The 24,113-nt window shown below is 39.6% G+C and overlaps 1 protein-coding gene across 1 annotated transcript in view; it reads left to right on the top strand.

Moving 5' to 3' along the window:
- The window catches only part of GRXCR1 (glutaredoxin and cysteine rich domain containing 1), a 133,950-nt gene that overhangs the window by 48,209 nt on the left and 61,628 nt on the right, over nucleotides 1-24,113 (top strand). The window contains exon 2 of the mRNA XM_025921720.2: nucleotides 19,965-20,207. Coding sequence (XP_025777505.2) covers nucleotides 19,965-20,207 — 243 coding nt within the window. The remainder of the gene's footprint in view (nucleotides 1-19,964; nucleotides 20,208-24,113) is intronic.

Here is a 24,113-nt window from a genome sequence, read left to right as displayed (position 1 = left end):
CTGTGTAGCCTACACTTAGGGAGAAGGAATTAGCTCTAACTGCATTTCACAGGGGTTACTCTTTCCCCTTAGCCTGGCAGAGCCTGGGGGGAATCTTTCTTGGTTCTTCACTGTGAGAACCTGTTGGGGTTCCTGGAAGTAAAACTTACGAGAGTCTGGAGATCCCCCTAAAACAGCAGTCACACTATCATGTTCATCCACACTTGGCCTCCAGCAGTATCACAATTACCATTTAAGTGCCCTACCCATTTATGGCCCCAAAGACTTTGGTTCTAGGTAAACAGAAGTCAGCTGTGTCTCTCTGAATACATCTGTCTCTCTGGGTTTCAGGGTGGCAACTTGCCCTGCAAGCTCGGTACTTTGATGGACCCTTCAAGTCAGTGATTTTAGTTTCATCTGGCTTTCACTTGGAAGGGACAACTTCCAAGCCTTTACATGTTGGCGCTGAAACCAGAAATCCAAACTATCAAGTTTTAATGATGATCTCGTTTGGTATTTTGGATTAAAATAAATTGTTAATTCCTGTGATCTGATGGCAGCTATAGTACAGTTCAATAAATGGGTCGAGGAACAGTGTCCACTGGTTTCTAGAACTCTCTTCTACTTCCATTATTCTGATTCTATGACTTTATTCACTTTCAGGTGACATTGATAAAGCACTTTTTTAAACATTTATTTTGAGAGAGAGAAAGAAAGAGAGAGCATGAGCTCTCAAAAAAAAATTTATTTTGAAAGATAGAGGGAGAGAGAGTATCCCAAGCAGGCTCCACACTGTCAGCACAAAGCTCTAACTTACAAACTGTGAAATCATGACCTGAGATGAAACCGAGAGTAGAATGCTTAATCGATTGAGCCACCCAGGCGCGCCAATAAAAACACTTTTAATTTAATTGTAAAAGTTATTAACATTTTAGATAACCCACTTTTTATAAAAATTTACTTCCATTCTTTTTTTTTTTTTTTTAATTTTTTTTTTTTCAACGTTTATTTATTTTTGGGACAGAGAGAGACAGAGCATGAACGGGGGAGGGGCAGAGAGAGAGGGAGACACAGAATCGGAAACAGGCTCCAGGCTCCGAGCCATCAGCCCAGAGCCCGACGCGGGGCTCGAACTCACGGACCGCGAGATCGTGACCTGGCTGAAGTCGGACGCTCAACCGACTGCGCCACCCAGGCGCCCCAACTTCCATTCTTATTCTCTAGCTTGTTAATAACAACTGGTCCTCTATGTACACAATGCTAATTCAGTAATTTAGAGACATCAAAAATAACTTTGATTATTTATTACTTTAATGGAGTAAAACATTAAATAATGTTAACATATAAAATATTTCCTAACTTTCACATATTATTTTTATCCTTCATTAAGTCTCTTGATTAAGGTTTGTAACTTGAATATTTAATCAACTTTGAAATTAAGCCTCGTTTGCTCTGTTGCATCGTGCTTTTCTAATTTTTTTTAATGGAATTTTAGGCATTTATTAGAAATGAGATTTACGAAGGGTTTTTTTATGACATGGAGAAATGCTCCTGACAACATGTAGTATAAAACATATCAATTAAACACCTAAATTAAAAATAAAATCAGAATTATGCAGTATGATGTCTGAATTCAAAATGCGTGGAACACTAACCAGGAGAAAATATGTCGAATGTTAAGAACGGTACATTGCTTCCAGGGAGCAGGCTCACATGAGTACTAATTGTTTCGCTGGTTTCTTTATACTTGAAAAAGGAATAAATCCAAAGCAAAATTAATGTATCTTAAACACAAAACTTGAGGATAACATAAGGCAATTGCAACATGAAAACATAAGGATTAGTGTGGACAAGTTATTTAAACTCTCTATGCTTTGATTTTCTTCTCTGGAAAAGAGGGATTATAACCATATACCCACCTCACTGAGTAATTATAAAGATTACAATGAGTTACTGTAAGTAAAGTCTTTAGCTAAGAGCCTGGCGACAAGTAAGTACCTGATAGATGTTAATTTTTGTTATCTTTACGACAAGGTGATTTCAATTACCATTACTTGTTATTTTAGAATCACGTATGGTTAAAGCGGAGAGGTACTTGAAAAACTATCTTGTTCAGGGATCATAAGTAGCTTGTGGGCTAACTTTAGCTTCCAGAGGTTTGGTTAACACACTGTTTTAAAATTATTTCCAATTCGAATGCCTTTTGAGAGGGCATAAAATCCAGTCCTGATAATCCCCACTACCGCTGTCATCTTCTGTTAATGCTTTACCTGCCCAGCTCCTGAGAAACCTTTGGATTTGTGGCCCTTGATCTAGTCCACTCCTCTCATTTGATAGAGGCTAGTGACTTCTGGAGGGAGTGAGTTCTGAAGGGATCATATAAAGGCCCCGAAGTTGTGGCCAAACTGGAAATAAGATCTGGGACTTTTGATTCCTAGGCCAGTGTTATTCCCATCACACCACACTGTCTGCTTCAGTTGGGATTGCTTAGATCAAGTCCCTCTTTAATGAGAATAGACAGAAGGCCCTAAAATAGATCAGTCATCTTATAGTACATGTCAGCAGGGAGAGTGTAAATTCTTAAGGATGCAGTTATCCTCACAATTAGAAGTAAAACAAAAAGCCAAAGAAAGCAAAACGAACAGAGCTTAAGGTATGTGGCAATGTCCTCTTCCCCTTTTTAAAATGATACAGGTGGATCAAGTTAGGAAACCATCAAGAAGCTTTTTCTTATCCTTAAACCTGGCATATCCTCTAAACTAAAACAGCAACTTGAGCACGTCATTTGAAAAGCTGCTCACAAGGTTTTCAATTCACAACCTGTTCTTGTGCTGTCTTTAAAAGAGGAAGTAAATTTTTAAAAATTAAAAAAAGGGGGGGGGGGCAGCTCCTGGGTGGCTCAGTCGGTCTGGTCGGCTCAGGTCATGATCTCATGGCTTGTGGGTTTGAGCACCCAGTTGGGCTCTGTGTGGACAGCTCAGAGCCTGGAGCCTGCTTCAGATTCTGTGTCTCCCTCTGTCTCTGCCACTCCCCTGCTCATACTCTATCTCTCTTCCTCTCTCTCAAAAATGAATAAACATTAAACATTTAAAAAAAAAATAAAAGAGGAAGTAAAAGTAACAGATTTACATAACTACAGAGAACAAACTGGTGGTTGCCCGAGGGAAGGCGGTGGGGATATGGGTGAAATAGTTGAAGGGGGTTAAGAGGTACAGATTTCCAGTTATAAAATAAGTAAGTCACAGGGATGAAGATTCTGCATAGGGAATACAGTCAAATACAGTTTGTAGGGGGACAGATGGTAACTACACTTAACTGTGGTATGCATTTGGTAAGGTATATAATTGTTGAATCACTGTGTTGTACACTTGAAGCTAATATAAAATTGTATGTCAACTGTACTTCAATTAAAAAATATGAAGTTCTGTTTGTACTTCAAGGAAAGAAAGAGAGAACAGCTGAAGTTATTTGTGTGGGACTAGAGCATCATAATTGGAAACTTTTGGTCCTAGGCATGATAACAACAATGAAATCATTCTAACAAAATATAAGAGGAGGAAATTATACCCTTAATTCTGAGTACTCTGGATATGGTGAATCGGATGTAATGTGAAGCATATACAAGTAGAAAAGTTGGAGAAGTTGAGGTTTAAGTCAAATGAGTTGAGTGTTTTAGCGATCATTTGGATTTTGTGTAAGATTTCACTCTATCTTTGGGGTGCCTGGGTGGCTCAGTCAGTTGAACGTCAACTTTGGCTCAGGTCATTATCTCATGGTTTATGAGTTCAAGCCCCACACCCGCTCACTGCTGTCAGTGCAGAGCCCGCTTCAGATTCCCTGTCCACCTCTCTCTGCCCCTCCCCCCTGCTTTCTCTCTTTCTCTCTCAAAAATAAACATTAAAAATATTCACTCTAGCTTCTGTTACATTTCCTTCACAAAATCAGGCAAGGAAATAAGAGTGCAGGTGCCTGAGCCTGACTTACTGTCAGCTCCATGGGAGGTTTTAATTAGGAGCCCTTCTTTCAGTAAGAAAGAGAAAAGGGTGTCAGTCTCATCCACTGATAGTCACCAGAATTAGGCACAGTTCCTATGGAATGTTTGTTCACTCGCGAAGGAGCACAAATAGACTATGCTGTTTAAAAATTCCGTTTTGTGGCAAGAACATCCAGAGACTTCAGGTTTTGGTGATTTGTAGACTGTAGTGTGCATAAGAATTCTCTGGGGTTCTTATTTCAGTAGGAGAGCTACTGCTCCAGAATCAGTGGGGGAGGAGCCTGGGACCTGCATCCTGGGGATTTGATGCAGGTGCTCTAATGGGCCATATTTTGAGAAGTGATAACAATGTATCCTGTTTCCTATAAGAATTTTAGAAAATTTGATTCTCTTCCTTCCTCCCTCCCTCCCTCCCTCCCTTCCTTCCTTCCTTCCTTCCTTCCTTCCTTCCTTCCTTCCTTCCTTCCTTCCTCCCCTCCCTCCTTTCCTCCTCTCCTCCTTTTCTCCTTCCCTCTTTGTCTCTTTCTGTCTCACTCTCTCTCTCTCTCTCTGTTCAACTTTAACACAGGGATGGAAGACTTGAAGATCTGAATATTGTCTTTTCACAACTATTTGTCAGACGTAATGCCATTCATGACATAGGAAATCATAGATTGAAGGGTAAGGGGGGAATAGGAAGATGCTTGAGAATGAAAGAAAGGCACATGGCCTCGATGGAAGGGCTGCAATGTGGCAAGTTAGTGGAAGGCACTGCATCATCAGTTTGGGAGGTAGACGTACTAGTGTTCAATTCTGTTTTTCCACATCATAACCCCATGATTTAGGGCAAGTCGTTTTATATCTCTGAGCCTCAGCTTCCTCATCTTTCTAAGAAATAAAAACATTTACATTACATAGTTGCAATGTGTGTGTGCGTGCGCGCGCGCGCGCGTGTGTGTGTGTGTGTGTGTGTGTGTGTGTGTGTACCTATGTATATAAAATCAGTAAGTTACCAGGAAGATTTGAAGATTTTAGAGAGGAGATATTGCAAGGGGTAGAAAATAGAATTAGACAGGTTAGGATATAATAACATAGGCAAATGTGATGAGAGTTTAGTGTTGCATGAGGGCAATAAGAAGAGAGCAATAGAGATGTGTGAGAAATTTATAGGGACGCGACCACAGTAGAAACTGGTTTATGATTGGATCTGATCAATAGAGAGGAGTGGTTGGAAGGCAACTCCAGGACCCAGTAGAAGATGGACAGACCAAAGCCAGAGGTGGAAGTTCAGGGAGAACATGAATTTGGGGAAGAGTATGACCTTAGACTTGCTGAGTTTGAGGCAATGTCCAGATTTTAAAAAGGAAATGCTTCTTAGACTAGCTCAGGTGAGAAGAAAGGAAAAGAAATATTGACCTGGGAGCCAGGAGCAGGAAGGTGGTAATTGAAGGCAACCAAATAGGTTAGTCCTTCAAGGGAGAGAATTTATAGAAAAGATATCAAAGATTCAAAGATTAATTCTTTTTTTTTAATGTTTATTCATTTTTGAGAGAGAGAGAGAGGGAGAGAGAATGAGTGGGAGAGGGGAAGAGAGAGAGGGGGACAGAGGATCCAAAGCGAGCTCTGTACTGGAAGGAGCAAGCCCAATGTGGGGCTTGAACTCACAAACCATAAAACCATGACCTGAGCTGAAGTTGGATGCTCAACCAACTGAGCCACTCAGGTGCCCCTCAAAGATTTATTCTTGAGAATTGCAAGTAATTAATAGCACTTACTTATGCATGGCTGTATAGACTACGGTAATGCCATCCATTTTGTTTGATCCCCATGAGTTGGGTGATGTGGATGCAGGAGGGTTTTAACTATTTTATGAATGTGGGAATCAATTTGTTATAGGCCACTTTACTACAGATTAGCAGAGATGAGATTCACAACATAGGTTTCACCCCTCAAAATTCAGAACTTTTTAAAAATTTATATTATTTTTAAAAATATTTTTAAATTTTTTAAATGTTTATTTTATTTTTGTGTGAGAGAGAGACAGCATGATCAGGGGAGAGGCAGAGAGAGAGGGAGACACAGGATCCGAAGCAGGCTCTAGGCTCGGAGCTGTCAGCACAGAGCCTGACGTGGGGCCTGAACCCATGAACCACAAGATCATCACATGAGCTGAAGTTGGTGCTTAACCGACTGGGCCTCCCAGGTGCCCCCCGATTCAGAATTCTTCATACCATGAAGTCAAGAGGGAAGAGATCAGTCAGCCGTTCCTGAAGTCTTCAGCCACTGATTCTATTCGAACCTAGGTGATATATGAGTGTAGAAATAGGCTATGTCCCAAGCACGTGAAAACTGCTAAAAAGTCTGATTTCCCCTAAAAAGTTTGTTTTTATTTCTGGAGAGAAAAATGTCATCACTAAAGTTCGTCGCGTCTGCTGAAACCCCAGGTATTGTAACTGCATCTTTGGTTGGTTGTGACAAACATGACCAACTCAACACAAAAAATACAGGAAAAGGAAGTTATTTATCGACTCATGTAAATTAACCGTGACCATGACAGGGGTGGAGAAGGAAATGAAAAGGGAAGTGCTGTTGCAAACTTCTCTTTTCAGTCTGTTTCCTTCCTCCTTTCTGCTTTCTCCACATTTGGGGGTGATGAGAACACCATGTCTGGCATCTTCTATACTTGAATTCTGATAGCTTGAGAGCCAGAGAGAAAGGTGGTTTCTCTCTCTGGGGGCTGGCTGAGGGTATGACTGTGCCATGTAGGTTTGGAATTGTGAGTTGATCTCTTCAGAGGGTGGTTGTTCATGTCTAGAGACTTTAAATACCATTTTAGTAGAAGCAGCCAGGTAGACGGTGGATGACAATAAAGGCAACAGGCTAGCCTTTCCTCAGGCATGGCTAACATCTGCACAAGCATTTAACCCCATCTTGATGGAGACTAATGTAGAATAATGATGTTCTCTATTCTATTTTAAAGGTGGTTAGCCAGTTTTTATCCTACCTCATGCTTCATATATGTATATGTATATGTGTATATATATGTATATGTATATATGTATATATGTGTGTGTATATATGTATATATATGTATGTATATATATGTGTATATTTGAGTACCACTTTATTGTCTTATCCTTCAGTATTTCTAAAATCATCATTTATTTGAATGACACTACATTATTTTATCTTAATTGTAAACACAAGTCTTTTGGTCTTTTTTCTTCCCTTTATTGAAAAAAATAAAATGAGGACGAGTGAAAGCATCCTTTGGCGGTTTGTTTGAATGCATCCTGTTGGCTGCTATGCAACAGTCAGCCTTTAGCTTTTGGCCTGGCAATGTAGTATCAATTGAATCAGAGATGACTACTACAAAATTATCCTCTCCAGAATTACATACACCTACTGCAATGTGGATTGCAACTGTGGTGTGGATTCAACTGGAATCCATACCCCTAAAGTAGAGAGGCTGTAATGTCGGTGAGAAATTGTACGAACCTGAGTTAAATCTGTAGAAGTGCGGACAGAGAGAAGGAGACAGGCATGAAACATACAAAGAAAGAATTGATAGGACTGCTTCATTTGTAGAGTATGGGGTTGGTGATACGGGAAATCTCTGGAGGAACCAGGACTGTTCCCAGATTTTAAGCAACTGGTTTTAGGTATAGTGGCAATGAAGAGGTTAGCTTCAGGCATTCTGAATTCTAGTGTAGAGGGTATATCCAAGTGGAAATGTTACATAGGTAGCTGGATATCTAATCTGGATTGCTGGAGTGGAGTCTGAGCTGAGGATATACCCCTGAGAGTTCATCAGCCTTCAATTAGCTATTGAAACTTGGATGAGATCATCCAGAGAGAAGGAGGTGGACCAAGCTGAGAGCCCAGGGGAACCAGAATTCTTAGAGGAAGGAGGAGCTCTAGCGAAACACAAAGAAGGAACAGCCAGACATGTAAGAGAAAATCTAGGAGAGGTGGTGTTACATATGCCAACGAGAAAAGATTTTTATGATTATGTGCCTTGAGAAAATTTGCAATCTCTCTGTGACTTTTTTATTTTGTCGGTGAAAATGGAATAATCATATCTGTTGGCATTGTATGTTGTGAGGATTTTAGTGACAATAAATGGATTCATTTACATGATGCCTGTAACATAAAAAATCATCAATGAATATTTTCTTGTTTCCAGTATTGATCAGGTTACTAATAAAATTATTCACAATGAAATTTTCCACTTAATGGGACTTAGTATTTCGTTCAATAATTTAGTCATATTTCTTTCCTAATAACTGAATCTCCAAAATTCGATAATCAGCTCGAGTCAGGAGCTCTGGTATGAAAGCAAGCAGTGTCTGCTGAAAAACATTTCCAGAAATTATTTTCTTCCTTCCGATAATACTGTGATTAATCTTATTTAAAAACACCTGCATTTCTTATTTGAATATGCAATCAATATCAAGTAAACTTCCTTCACAAAATTACATTGGTCATCTCAAATAGTATGGTATATACTTGAAAAAATATATGACTTGTAAGGTTTTGAGCATTATTCTTCCTTCACATCTGCTTCTGTGGGATTAATGGGCTTCACAATTTAGTTACTTTTATTAAGGCAACCTGATTTGGGGAAATTTGAGAAGACATGGAAAAGCAACATTTTCTTGCCTTTGAAATCTTACAGTTATTTGTTTATCTCTTTGAAGCTGTACTGAAAAATTAGTCAGTTGCTTTTGTGGAGAACACAGACAAATTCAACCTCTGGCTTTATGCAGAAATTTTAAACATTTTCATTTGTGTTTTCCTTTTCATGTAACACAAAGTACCTCCCTCATTTTGTCATGCTTAGCATCTGGTTTTTCAGAGCAATTTCTAAGGCTTGTTTGGAGGAAGCAAAGCATATTTTTAGGTAAAAGGTAGAAAAGGGAGACAAAGTACACTGGTTAGATAAGGATCAGACAAATCTTTTTTTTCTTTCCTTTTAAAGTTTCTTTATTTTGAAAGAGAGAAAGCATGAGTGGGGGAGGGGCAGAGATAGAGGAATACAGAATCCCAAGCAGGCTCCACACTGTCAGTGCAGAGCCTGATGCGGGGCTTAGGCTCATTAACTGTGAGATCATGACCTGAGCTGAAATTGAGAGTTGGCTGCTTCATCAACTGAGCCACCCAGGCACCTGACTTTTTTTGTTGTTGTTGTTTTGTTTTTTGTTCTTGCTTCTTTTTAAATATCCTTTCCATTTCTTCAGTAGCAACTTGGAGAAAGTTCTACTCACAAGTGATTGTGTCGAAGGTCTTAGAAGAACAAGGTGTTTCATACCTACCTTACTAGAATTACCTTATTTTGTGTTTATAAAGCAAGTTGCTAAGCACAATGAGGAAGATATAGTTCAATAACCAGAAGTTTGAGCATATTCTTGATATTGCCATACCTTTGTCCAAGTTGGAATAAATGATCTCCATTTTCCTTTCTGTTTTAAGATTGTATAACTTGAAGTCCTTTATTCCTGTACCTATGATCCAGTACCTTAAAACTATCTATCTCTACTAGGCAGAATAATGGTTTCCCACCATCACCCCCATCCTGTCAAAGGTGTCCATGTCCCAATTCCTGGAAACTGTGAATATGTTACCTGACAGCAAAAAGGACTTTTCAGATGTAATTAAGTTAGAGATCTTGAGATGGGAAGATTATCTTGGATTATTGGATGGGCCCAATGTCATCACAAGGGTACTTACAATGGGGAGGCACAGGGTACCTCGATGGTTCAGTCCGTTGAGCATCTGACCCTTAATTGCAGCTCAGGTCATGATCCCAGGAGCTTGCTTGAGGTTGTCTCTCCCCCTCTCCCTCTGCCCCTCTACCCTGCTTACCCTCTATCTATCTCAAAAAAAAAAAAAAAAAAAAAAAAAAGAGGCACAAAAGTCAGTGAGGAGATGTGGCAATGAAAGTAGAGACTGTTACACTATACTTTGAAGATGGAGGAAGAGACCAAGATCAAGGAATGCAGGTGACCCCTAGACCCTGGGAAGGGGAAGCTAATGGATTTTTCCCTAGAGCCTTAGTGAGAGCGTAGCCCTCCTGACACCTTGATTTATGCCCAGTCCCATTTGGAACTTCTGACTTTCAGAATTGCAAGGCAATATATTTTTGTTGTTTTAAGCCACTCACTATGTTTGTGGTAATTTTTTACAGCAGCCCTAGGAAACTAATATACTATGTATCCAAAATCCATATATATATGAAACTTTAGGATTCATAAATCCTGTATCTCTCCCTCTAATATTTTGTTCTCTACGGGATGAAATGGGATATAGATACACTCAAGCAGAGTCAGTATATGGCCAATAGCACCATGTAAAGATTTGAGTTCTATGATCTACTCAGATCAAATACTAGCTCCATCATTTGCTAGATTTCTGGCTTTAGACTTGTCACATACTTCTCTGTGTCTCAGTTTCCTCCTCTGAAAAGTTAGGATAATGATAGTGCCTCTGTTCCTTATAGAATTGAAGGACTCAATGCTCAAAAAAATACATATATCAGCTTCATGTGGCAACTTCCAAGCTTTCCATAAGTACTCTCCAGCAGTTTCTTCTCCTGTGTGCAGTGTTTGGAATCTGGAGAAGAGCATACCTAGGTGAGGTTGGAATCATGACAATAAGAATAGTCAGGAGGACATAAGAGTTAAACCTGGATTCCCCAGGAGGAGGCAGGAATAAGGATTTGCCTGAGGCTGGGTCCAATTTTCTCGACTTCTGAGTTTTCACTGCCTTTGTTGCTCTTGGTTTTCAATCTATTCTGGGAATTCCACAGAGACTAAGATCACTTCTCTTCATCACACTGATATTTATGAAACCATGAAGCTGAGATGAGATGCAGGTATTATAACCTCTAAAGGAGATTCCTGTCACATCCCAACCCATTAAAAGGGATTGATCTCATTTAGCTGATTATTCAGCCTTTTTTTTTTTTGATGTAGAAAACTGAGGAAGATTTTAATCTTTCATTGTTTGATTTTGATTTATTTATGATATGTATATATTTGGGAGAACGGAAGAAAAAGGGCACCTATACCTTTAAGAAAGAGTGCCAGGTTTTTGTGAAGTAAAAAGATGAAAGGCATTAGGAAAATGGTGAAGGCACTCTACCCACTTATTATTCTGATGTTATTGTTCAACACTTTCATCTCTTCTGGTTTTGCAATGTGAATTTTTCAGAGGATGAGAGGGAAAGTTTTTTTTTTTCCCCCACTGTCTCCATTTGCAGGATGTTCCTAGTTCAGTTGCTGCCTGGCTTTTCAGTGTTGTAAAGCACATCACCCGGGATTGGATGTTCCTGAATGTGATTTTGGCACTCACCCTGATGGCAGTTTTACCTGCAGAGATGAGCAGAATAACAAAGGCCAATAAATAATATTTCTGACGATGTCTGTAGAAACCAAAATATTCATATGGGAGGAGAAGTTTGGTTTGGTAGGAAGGTGGTTTCCATTAGAGGCTTGTTCCTTTTCTCTCAACTGGATGGCTGGGCAGTGATGACAGCTGCTGTGTTTGTAAAGTATTATAATTTACAGTGTGTCTTCAGGTGCATTTTACATATGATCCTACAACTCCTTTGTCAGCTGGATTATATCTATTCCCATATTAGAGAAGAGAAAAACTAGTTCCAGAAAAGTAAACTGATTTCCCCAAGTTCTTGCAGCTACTAAGTGCCAAAGTGTTGGCTCAAGATGGGTTCCCCCCCCCCACTACATGTTGCTTCCCCCCAAAAGTTGATTCAAGTAAATAAACTGTGAGTCTCAGTTTCCTCCCATATAAGGTGTGTGTACAGACTCACTAGACTGGATGCAGCATCACAAGCTCTGAATGAAAGAAGCAATGCAGGTAATGTTAATGCATGAAATTGTCTAGATCTAAGGGAATGACATTACACGCAGCATCAGGAGACATATGCCACTAAAGAGGGTAGCTGCCACCAAGCTTCAGTTACTGTTTTTGTACAAGAATGCAACAAAACTAATGTTGTCAGATACTGTTTTTTGAAGAACAGACAAAAATCTATATTTTCAAGTGAAACTTCCCCATGCTTGATTAATACAAAGTTGGCAGAATTGAGACATTTTTCTAAGGTCTCTATGGCGGAGGAGTGGGGCACCTTCATTTTCATTAACTCAGATGTGCTATGAAATCAACATTGTTTCAGCTTAACTTTCTGGAAAAATACATTTTGTTTGTTTGGTATGAAGGATTCATTAGGTTCATTGACTTTTCAGTTAATGTCTAGGCCAACTCAATAATTGATTTGGACAAGTAGATAATTCCTGAGGTGATAACTGAAAGTCATTAACTTATATGGTCTTAGAGCATTACAAAAACAGAAAACACACTCTTCAGAAATCTTTGCATGCAAAGATTGTGCCCATGCATTTCTTTCATGCCACCAAGGGGGCACCCAGAGTTAGAAAGGAGGGATTTTTATGGCATCTGATGTATATGTTCCGCTTTGTTGTTTTCACTCTTAGAATTGATGGTGCATCCAAACAAATGTAACTGGAAATTTAACTCATTAAAAAGATTTAATTTTTGATCATTGTGTAAATATGAGGTTTAACTTTGCCGTTCAGGCTTATGAGGCTGATGACATGTGAATTTGGACTTGGTGTTCCATGAAAGGGAGGTATGTGCAAAGTGACCTCCAAATGCTGAAGGAGATGGGAGACTGAAGAAAAAGGCAGATAAGTCTAACTTGATAAGAAATGTCTTATTAAGGGGTTTATGGACAGCAGTCTTGGGCTTCTGCCCAAGATGAGGAGATGTCCACAACCCCACTTCCTGTAAGACCTGCTTTTGTCTCCTAGAGGCTGGGAGTACTGATGAGGAACAACTGGGGGGAAATGTTTGAGAATAGTTGTGGGTCATAGTCATAGCACCAGGGCAGATCAAGAACACTGTGCCTCAAGGGTGTACTTAAGGGTTATTATGTGTGTGATTAAATAAAAAGAAAGAATGTGGAGGGGGGGGATGCTGTGCTCAAGGCTTCAGGTCTCTGAATGGTTATCATGGCGGAATTGTCCAAGATGAAGTTAGTCTGATTCACATAGTTGGTTATAATGACGGGGGTGATAGTGCTGTTGATGGTGTGTGTCGATAACGTTTTGTAATAATGGTAATACTAATAATCAAAAGGTAACATTTATTGAGTGTTTATTATGCATCAGGTTTCATGCCAAGGGCTTTTCTATTGAGTAAATCATTGAATCCGAAAACATCCTCATGAAGGAGGCATTTGTGTCCCTATTTTATAGATAAGAAAAACTCAAATTTGAAGAGATTAAATAACTGTCCAAGAATGTACAGTTTTTAAGAGGCAAATTCAAACCAAGTTCTAATTAAATGTGTGGGAAAGAGGCCAGAAGGTACTTATTGAGCATCTACGACGTACCGGGTCATATTTTTGGTTCTTAATTCTTGTAAACAAAACTACAAAACTTAGTTCCTGCTTTGGCAGGGTAATATTTTATTTGGGGGGAACAGACAGCAAATCAATAACCAAACACAAGGTAATGTCTAGCAGTGCTAGGTACTATAAAGGAAAGAATTGGGTATGAAGGTAGAGGGCCCATTTTCCATATGATGATGGGTGAAGGTCTGTGTAAAGCAATGACATCCAGCCAGAGATAGTAGAATGAAGTGGAGGGATGAGTGAGGGGAATTTCTAGGACTGTCCCTGTGACAGTTCATCCATGGTATATTTCATCACTGAGTTCTAGAACAGTATGGCCCATTGGTTGGGTGTATTTAAGAGGGGTATATAGTATCTTCCTGTGGCAAAAGCAAGGACTTAGGAGGCAGACCCAGGTTAAAATTTTGGCTCCGTTCCTTTTTTCCTGAGGTATTTGGGCACCTTAAGTTTATTCTAAGCTTTAGTTTCCTTATTTGTAAAGCGTGAATTATAATCCTTATCTCTTGATAAATGAAAGTTCTACATGTAAAGTCCCAAGGACTACATATCTATGCAGTCATACAGTAACTAATAATTATTATAATTATTTTTATAATCTGTGTCTTATAAAGGGACACAGAGAAGTTCCCTGGGGGGTGCATCTCAGAACATGCATAATAGCTATAGGGATTTACAGAATAGCATGGAGAGGGAGGGGGAGAGAGAGAGACAGAGACAGAGAGAGAGAGAAAGAAAGAGATATAAAATTCTCATCCTGTACAAAGGCCCACAGCCCTGCTTCCACAGGCAAGCACCTGCTCTTTAAAATGGCAGTTCCAAGGGGCACCTGGGTGACTCAGTTGCTTAAACATCTGACTCTTCATCTCAGCTCAGGTCATAATCTCGGGGTTGTGAGTTCGAGTACTGCATTGCAGTGCTCTGTGCTGGGCATGAAGCATACTTAAAAAATAAACAGATAACAGTAAATAAATAAATAAATAAATAAATAAATAAATAAATAAATAAAAACGGTATTTCCTGGAGCCAGTTTCGCCCATTGCCTGCTAATCAAAAAGTCTGTCTGAGTCTAGTCCCAGTTTACCTTCTGACATGCTGTGTGGCTCTAAACTAATCATTTCACCTCTTTGTTCTCAGGTAGAGGAGGAAAGATCTCTACACCTTCCCCATCTCCAAGGAATATCTTCAGACTGAAACAAGAAAGTTTAAAATACCCCTCTTGTGATGTTACTTCCTGTTACATGTGTGAACATAATTTAGGAAAGAGTTAAACCTCTTTAAATCACATTTATCTCACAGGTGATGAATTAGGTCTATAGCCAACTGTGTTTGGGCAACAGCTTTATCCTGGGGAGATAGTAATAAAACCAGAGGGTGATTTGGTGGTTCATCTTGGCTCAGTGGAAACATGTGGATTTTGGAAAGATGTGCATCTGGTTCCAGTTTTCTAAATTACTGAATTTTGATTCTGTCACCCTGTTTAGGACACTTATCCTGAGCCTAGCTTTCTCAGTCTACAAATAAAGCAGGCAATAACAACGTGTAAGCGATTGTAAGGATTATGAATGTAAAGTTCTAGCATTCTATCTGCCATTGATGTTTTAAAATGTTACTTTTGGTTTTGGTTTTTATTTTTGTTTAAGACCTGAATTCCTGGAGGTGTCTGGGGACCCCTATTTCAGGAGGCCTTTTTAAACCATTGCCAGGCTGGACAGGCAAAGGGTCAAATGGAAATAACCCACTGGATTTCCTCCAGCCGGAGGAGCTGGGTCTGCTCCAGGGATCCTCTGTCAGGGAGCCGTGGGGACTAATTCTTGGCCTGAATTCCAGTGGCAGCTCCTGTGGGCATGGAGGCTTCAGTGGGCATGGGGGCTCCAGAATTGCCCCAAGATGATGAAGTAACTGGAATACTACAATTTCACAGTGGCTCTTACAAGGCAGGTGCAGGTTGAGGACATAAATTGGCTATTGCGTAACCTCTATGTCTTGTGCGTAGCAATTTCCGTCCCTTGCCAACATATCTTCATTTGCTGCAGGCTCTGGTGAGGCTTCAGGTCACTCCTAAGATTCATCTGTTTAATCAGTGGAAGGGAAGAAGTGGCCTGCCTTTATGAATATCTAGGTCGGCTCTCTCAAAACAAGCAGGCTGCAAATCCCAATGGCTTCTCAGCACTGTCTCAGATGCATCCATCCTTCATTACGCTATTCCCATGGTAACCCCTAGGAAGGGAGAAGAAGGACAGTAACCATTGAGCGGCTATTTTTAGATTTCTGGCCAGATGCTTTGACAAATCTGTTGAGGGACAGAAAATGACACAAATGTAGAAGAGGATTTTTTTTTTTTTTTTGCCAAAGACAATATCATTTAAATTCATCTTATAAAACTGGAAAAGACTTTGGGAAATCATTCAACCTGCTTCTACCTCTAGGAAGATCTACTTCCAAATCATACCCCCAAAAATTGTTCAATAAGGTCTTTTTAGAACACTTTACTTAACAGCTTATTCTAATAGATAACCAAATTTCCTACCCTCATTTTATCCCGTATTCAGTCTCAGTTCTCAGACCAAGGGAGTTGGGAATAAGACTCAGTATGATTGCTCCAGTTGTGGGCTACACAGCCCTGAAGGAATCATTCATTTAGACCCTGCTATACACATTTTGTGCAACTATCTGCACTCGCCCTGCTGCACTTACTTTTTTTTAATGTAAATTCCTCCCTTCCTCCTTAAAAACCTTCGGGAATTTCCCATTGCTCTGAGGTTGAAGCTCACAGATCTTTAAGGTGGTTATAAAGGTACAACATGATATAGATCCTGCATACTGTCCAGAATCATCAGTACTACTGTAGTTCTCTTTCTTTGTGTTTTGGCAAAAGACTCTTTCTTTTTTTTTATTTTTAAATTTTTAATGTTTATTTATTTTTGAGTGAGAGAGGGAGAGATAGAGCACAAGCTGGGGAGGGGGAGAGGGAGACACAGAATCCAAAGCAGGCTCCAGGCTCAGAGCTGTCAACACAGAGCCTGACGCAGGGCTTGAACTCACGAACCCTGAGATCATGACCTGAGCTGAAGTCAGATGCCTAACCGACCGAGTAACCCAGGTGTCCCAAAAGACCTTCTTTCAGAGTCTCAAACATGCCGTCTTCCTCCCATCTCAAGGTCTTTGCACTTACCTATAATACTTTACCCCATGCTTTCTTACCTACTTAATTTCTCTAACTCCTTCTTGTTCTTCAGAGCAGAGCTCAAATATCAGAAAACACTTTCTCAAACTCTGAAACAAGAAAAGGCACACCTTCAGTAGCCTCTGATAACAACTTGTGCATTTCCTTTCCAACACTTAACAGGTTGTGAATCTATATTTATTTATGTAAATAAAAAAAAAACTATGAGCTTCAGGTTGTTAGGGAACAATATTGTTTGTTTACCATTATATATCTAGTACCTTAGCACCATGTTTGGCAAATAAATGATTCTAGTCACTGAATGAATGACTAGCGGTTATTTTAAAGGGACATAAACTCAGTTTCTCCGTCAGGTCAAGCTGTCAGTGTAATTGCACTGGGGCTCCTTAAAATGTAATATGAATCCAAATTCCCCAGAGAACTTGTTAAAATGCAGATTCTGACTCAGCAGATCTAGGGTGAAGCCTTTTTTTCTGCATTTCCAACTGGTATCTAACTAGTAGAACTTGGTTGCACATTGGAATCACCTTCAGAGCTCTAAAAAAAAAAAAATCACAATTCTGAGATTTTCACTCCTGGTGATTCTGATTTAATTGTTATGTACTTGGCCTGGGCTTTGGGCATTTTTAAAAACTCCCCAATTTATTCTAATATCCAACACATTTGGAGATCCATTGATTGTAGGTGAAGCTCATTCTCAACAGGAGGTAAAGGGATATCTTTGTTTCCTTTTACATTAAACAGCATCCAACATGGCCACTAATAGGGGTCCATCTTATTACTACTTTTTAAATGCGTGTCCCTTAGAGACACAGAGACACACAGAAAAGTGGTACAAGCAAAGAGAATCCTATATGAGTTGGTTACTGTGACGGCAGAATGGTCCGATCTTAAACTCTCCCACCTCTACTCATGGGGAAAATGTATGTCTTCTCAAATATTTCAAAAGTTACTTGTAGCTACTGAAAAAAGTGGAACATGTTGGTGGAATCAAATGTGGATCTAGCAGCCTTGCAGCCCGAGGAACAATGCATACTTACGCACATAATGTCATCAGAGAAAAGGGACCCTGAGTGCACTTCCAGGAGCTGCAGTATTTGTCGTGAGTTTCTTGATTCCCTACTTGCCCATAACCATGAACATGAAGATAACGCATAGGTTCTTGGGCATTTTGTTTCTCTCTTTGAAAACCAATGCTTCTTCATCTAGAGCATAGTAACAATCCCCCTTTCTTGTCATTAACTCCACTCATTTTTTTTCCCACTGATTCATTCTTGTTTGTGTTTTTAATCTTACAAATCCCACAATATGGAGTGTAATAGTGTGTAACTGAGCACAGTAGTGCATGTCAAGCCCTACACTAGTTGTTTTCATTTTCTTGGTTACTTAGTCTCCTCAGCAAACCTGCTAGGTAGATCACATTTGACAGTTAACAAAACTTACCAGTTTGAGGCTTACTAGTTCATTAGCTTCTCCAAAACACAAAGATGGCCAGTGGCAGAGTCAAGATGTATCTAATGTTTCTCTACTCCAGTATTAATTAACAGTGTATAGGTCAAATTCAGCCTTCAAATATTTTGGTCCACATGGTCTGAATACATTTTTAATGAGGTTCTGGCATTTAGAAAGAATAAAATTTTCCATAAAATGCCAGATTTTGGGGTACCTGGGTGGCTCAGTCAGTTAAGTGTCCAACTCTTGATTTCAGCTCAGGTCATGATCTCATGGTTCATGGGATCAAGCCCTGCATCTGCCTCTGTGCTGACAGTGTGAAGCCTGCTTGGGATTTTCTCTCTCCCTCTCTTTCTGTCCCTCTCCTGCTCATGCTCTCTCTGTCTCTCTTAAATAAATAAATAAATAAATAAATAACCTAAAAAAAATCATATTTCAAGCTTATATTTAAAATAATCGTGTCATAAATAAATAAATTAATTAATTAATTAATTAATCATGTCTGACAACAGTGAGTAACGTGCCTGACAGCCTGAAGCTTGCCTAAAGCTGAGTGATATTTTTTATCTTTCAGATGACTTTTTACCTCTCACTAATATCTCTTTTATTTCTGGTCTGGCCCCGCATTTATGACACCTGTTTGGTCCCTCCAAGTCTCTGGGTTTTCAGCTTAGCGTGTAAACTCTATTGAGGGAAGCAGTGATTCTTTCATCCCTGATATATTGTGTCATCAGGAAAAAATGTCCTCTTTCTTGGTGAGGTGGACATCATTGCCTTGCCATCTTAATGACTTTAGACCTTTTTAGGACTATGTGTACATTCACCTCCGATGCACTGTTCTGACTTCTTTGAATACAAAGTGGTGGGGCTTAGTATCCTACCTTCTGATTCTAGCATTTAGTTGTCTGGACTGGTTTCCAATCAAAGGTTTGCCTTAACAGGGGTTTGTAAGTTGCGTCCTTGTGTTTCAACAACTGTGGCCCAATGAAAACTCACATATCCCTTGGTCTCATGGTATAGTTGTATTTCATTTAGTCTCCCTCAAGAAAGACTGTGACAAGGAAGAAGAGGATCTTTCCTAATGTTGTCAGGGCCTATGTTGTGTGGCCCTAGCAGTACTGGGCAGGTTTTCTCTGGAATGCAGTCACTGACTTCAGATGTAGCAGGAAATATAGAAGACAAGATTCACACACAGAGAATCATCTTGCTTGTGAGAGTTGCTTGCCTCTGTTGTAGTGTACCTGTTTCCTTCCTTCCTTTCCATGCCTGGCTCTGACCCGCTGGCCACTATGGTGTTGGTTTCTATGCACTCCCTCTGGGTCACTGCAGACCTTTCTCGCTGCACATTGGAGCTCTGTTGCTCAACAGAGTGCATGCACATTTGCTGTGCTACTTAAACCTCAGAACAATCCTATGATATACATCTTGTTATCTCCAGGAAATAGTGGCCCAAAGACCACAAAATTTGTTAAATTGATAAGTGGGAGGATTTTCAAATGGTGAAATACTAACCTTGACTGTTCTGTCACATTTTTTACTTCGGGTTTAAGAGGCAGATCTAGTAATTGAAAAATGTCTACAAAACACAAGAGAGATCATTCAATCATTCCTTATTTTACCACATGGTATGCCATGTGAGACATCATCAATTGAAGATATACCATTATTTGATTTGCCACTGAGAACAGAAAAAACACTGTGAATTAAATTATGCCATTTAAATTATGTTGAGTGTTATCCACTTTTTAATTACAGATCTTCTAACATAAAAACATGTCTTAGCATTGACAAATATGGCACTTCAACTCTGCTGCATACTTTTAATGTATAACACACTGAAATGCTAATTGTCTTAAAATAATAAGATGTAAGAAAGTAAATGCAAATATTGACACTATACTACAATGTTTTTTCTTCAGCAACCATCAACTGACCTAGAATTTGACCGTGTAGTGATTTATACCACTTGCCTTCGTGTTGTACGAACAACCTTTGAAAGATGTGAACTGGTTAGAAAGATCTTCCAAAACCATCGAGTAAAATTTGAAGAGAAAAACATAGCTTTGAACGGTGACTATGGAAAAGAGCTAGATGAGCGATGCCGGCGTGTTTCTGAAGCTCCTTCCCTCCCTGTCGTGTTCATTGATGGCCATTACCTTGGGGTAAGTACTCCGCTAAGGAAAATCTTCTTTGTTATTGAACCCAACCAGCATTGTTAGAAATCTATAAACCTATGACAAGGCAACTTGCAACATAACTCCTGGGACATTTGCTATTTTTTTGGAGTTCAAACCAAAGGAATTGAAGCACTTATTTCTGTCCCAAATGATGTGTTGCTAACAGTGTTCATCCCTACAGAAGCATGGTGAGATAAAATCAGCATTAAATTGCCTTTTTGAATAGGAATACATTTTTTAAATGTTCAGTTGACTTGAGTTTTGCATTATGAAGCTTGACATGTGAGATAAAAACTATTTTTTAGTGCACACAAGAAAAACAGAATATTTATAAAGATGTACATTTGTGAATTCTCTTATACCCCATTATCGAACACTCAGTTTCCTACCTAATGAAACTGAGATGGTGGTCCTGAAACAAAATCAATAAGAAATGGGGCCTGGAGCCAGAATTTTATCTGCTTGTTGTTAAAAATTATTCTGAATTTTGGTAATTTGTCAGTGTGAGACACAAATTTAGGCTTACAGGAAGAAGAGAAAACTCCCAGAGAAGCCAGGAAACATGACTGCTTCATTTTTCTTTGAATAATACTGTTAGTACTAATTAACCCCCATCGATCTAAGAGCACGCACAATCGCACAGTCGTTAAGAAGCCCGAGAAGAGGGCTCTGGACAGTGCACTTTAGAAAGAGTAAGAACAAAGAGCCAAGGGACACCAGTGGTTGAGGGGGTGGGACTGACTCCCCCAGATCACTTACCAGGGAACAAAGAGCTGCTGTCAAAAGGCAGATGGATATTTGGATCTTGGCTTTGTTTCGCATCTGGTCTTAACCCTCAGCTTTCAGGGGAGGTTAGAAAAAATCCAGAGCAGGAAATGCTCATGTTTTGTTACAGGGAAACTATTCTGATATTCTGTCTAGAGCCATCACTGTTAGAGACAGCCTGTCATCGTATGGAAAGATAAATGCAGTGAAGCCATGATTCCTGGGTATGACTTCTGCAATCCTACTTTTAACCTGAGCTGGACACAGACTACATTCTAAGGCAGAGGACTTTTGATTTGATGCATTGAGCCTCTTTTGTCATATTTCAACATGTACCCTTAGGTCCCAGAAAGCTACAACAATGGCAGTCATGAGTGATAAATTAATAATAATAGTAGTAATAATGATACTATACTGCACTCTCAGCTTTACACATTCATCTCATCGAATCCCCAGGATAGCCTTAGGGAACAACTCTGCTCTACTGGTTGAGAAGCAAGACAGCCTTGTTTCAAATTCATGCTCCGACACGTCTATGTGATTCTGGGCAATTTAGAAATCACTCTGTGCCTGGGTTTTCTCATTTGTAAAAGGAGAAGCGTGATAGAACCTTTCTCACAGACTAATTGTGAGAATTTTACCATATGTAATATATACAAATGCTCAATTCTTGTGCCTGGAACAAAGTATGTTTTTAATAAATAGTAACAACTTTATCCTTATTTTGCAAAAGAGAACATTAATTATTTGCTTCAAGTCACAAAGCCAGTCAAGTGACAGGGCCAGGACTCAAAGTTAGGTCTGCCAGACTCCTCAAACCCCAGCTTTTTTGGCACATCACCTCAAGGAAAGGGATCTTTGATACTTTGTTTGCTGATGCAGTGTTAATACCTAGAAAAGGGTTTTGGCACAAAGTGCTCAGAAATGTATGTTGAATGAGTATATGATGCTCTATTGTCCTTTCATATTCTTTCCTTCTCTCTGACATTCTCCTACCATGAAAGGATCTGATAAACTCACCCACACCAGGAGGAAAAAAATCACTGATAAGGGTTTTGGTCATTTGCCTTTTAACCCGGGAAAAATTCTGATGATGGTAGAAGATATTTCCCTTTGTGGAATTTTGGTTTCTGTGATCTACCCAATTAAACACAGTGGGTGACTGCCTCCTTATACAGGTGGAAGGTTGGCTTTACCTGATGCACTGCTTTTGACCATACTTATCTTCTTCCTACTTCTAAGATGATCTAACAGGAAGTAATGCTATTTTTCTTTCCATTTGATGGACAGAGGGAGAGTGTGACAGACAAGAGAGGTGGGGGTGCAGATTTTTTCTCAATTGATTTTTTCTGTGATTAATTTATTAATACAGTGGCCTAGAGAAGGAAAGATCACAGAGGTACTACCTTATTGCTTCTGCAATTTGAAGCTAATGCCCCAAATCTGGAAAGAGACCAGAGACGGATTTCTTTTTCCTCTTCATTTTTTTCTTATAAAGGAGATTTACTTCTAAATCTATAATTTAAATGGAGGCAAACACCCCAGAAAACAACTTCTACAACAAGCTCCCCTCCTACTACAAAAACCCCTTTATTTAAATTCCAGTGTGCAGTTGTAAATGTAACAGTGCTGGAACTGGAGAGAGAGCCTTTTCCCTGCAGAGTTCATTCATCTGAAATGGAAGGATGCCCTCTGCTGGGTTTTGGCACATGGTGAAGCATGATTCCTAGGGAGGAAAAGAAGCTGATGTTGGTAGTTTCCTTAACATCTGTGATGTTTTAAACGGTCACACGAAACCATTTGATTTAGCTTAAATTTAGATGAGTGAGAAAAATCAAGATGTATGAATCATCTGTGCAATACAACTGTTTGAAAGGAGGGAGAGAGAGAAATCGAGAGGGGCAGAGAATGAAGTCGACAGAACAGAAACAGGCGTATGGAGGCACACTGTGGGAGACAGTGAGATGGGGTGGAGAGAGCATGAGGCCGTTTTGCAACAGCTCCCTTATTTTCCTGCATCATTGCTGCCAGACCCAGGGATAGGTGGTGCCAGACCCAGGGATGGGTCTCCACTGCAGGGACCTTAACAGAGTACAATGGGAAAGAGCAGAGGAATTAACAAGAATGCTCAGCTCTTTTTTCCTGATGACCCTCATTCCCAGCCAGACTTCTATGTAAAGATAGAAGCAATGAAACAGTCAAGGGAAAGAAATTGCTTTAGAAAACAAATCTTCACTGTCCTGGCATGCTCCATCGGGGGAGGGAGGGTCAAGGAGCTAGTTGGGGGCTGGGAGGGGTGGAGGGTGGGGAAGCAAGTTCAGCTTGAAACTTTTAAAGCAATAATCTTGTTGATTTGGCATCAGGAGATCTTTACACAAAAAAATTGTGTTCCTGAAGTTTGGACATAAGTTATCTTAGAAATTCTAGTAGGAAATAGGTTAGAAATAGTGTGTTGATTCTGGACCAACCATAAAACTTTTACAGTAGAAATCTATAAAACCCACATTGGAACTGAGCTATAAAACATAGAATGAATCAGAGTGGAGACTCTGGTAATGAAGAGGAGTAGAAGAGCTGCTGATCTAGGCAGGTCTCTTAAACTAGCTGATATTGAGCTGTGACTGCTTGATAATTCAGTATCCATTGAAAGTGCTATTTTATTCAGTTCAAGAATGAAGGAATTGTTACCAAGCATAGGTAGTTTACAGACTAGAAATATAGGCTCTAAGCAAGCTTTCAGAGAGAACTTGTATAACTTCTCTGCAGAAATGGGCCACCAAAGAACCCTGTGCCACAATTAGGAAGCTGCTGGCTCCAGAAATGCCTCTGGATTTGGTCCTCTCCAGCAAAACAGATGATTTGTTCTCTGCCCCTTTTCCTACATAATTCTGTTCCTAAGTAAAGTCTCCAGTGAATGAGTATATCTGTGGTTACTGAATCAGTCACATATGAAAACAACGGAGGACAATGGGAAATGTGGCTTTTAGGTTTCTAGCCTTTACAGTACAGGAAGACGCTTTAGAAGGAGATTGGATTGGTTACGAGTGAGCCGAACCACAGTATCTGCCAGATGCACTGTTTTGTTTGTTTTAATCAGATTATTGAGGTACAATTTACATATTATAA

The sequence above is a fragment of the Puma concolor genome, chromosome B1, assembly GCF_028749965.1.
Source record: "Puma concolor isolate L17-30 chromosome B1, mPumCon1.1.hap2, whole genome shotgun sequence".
NCBI lineage: Eukaryota > Metazoa > Chordata > Mammalia > Carnivora > Felidae > Puma > Puma concolor.
The sequence above is the reverse complement of the archived record's forward strand: the minus strand, read 5'-3'. Positions and strand labels throughout refer to the sequence as shown.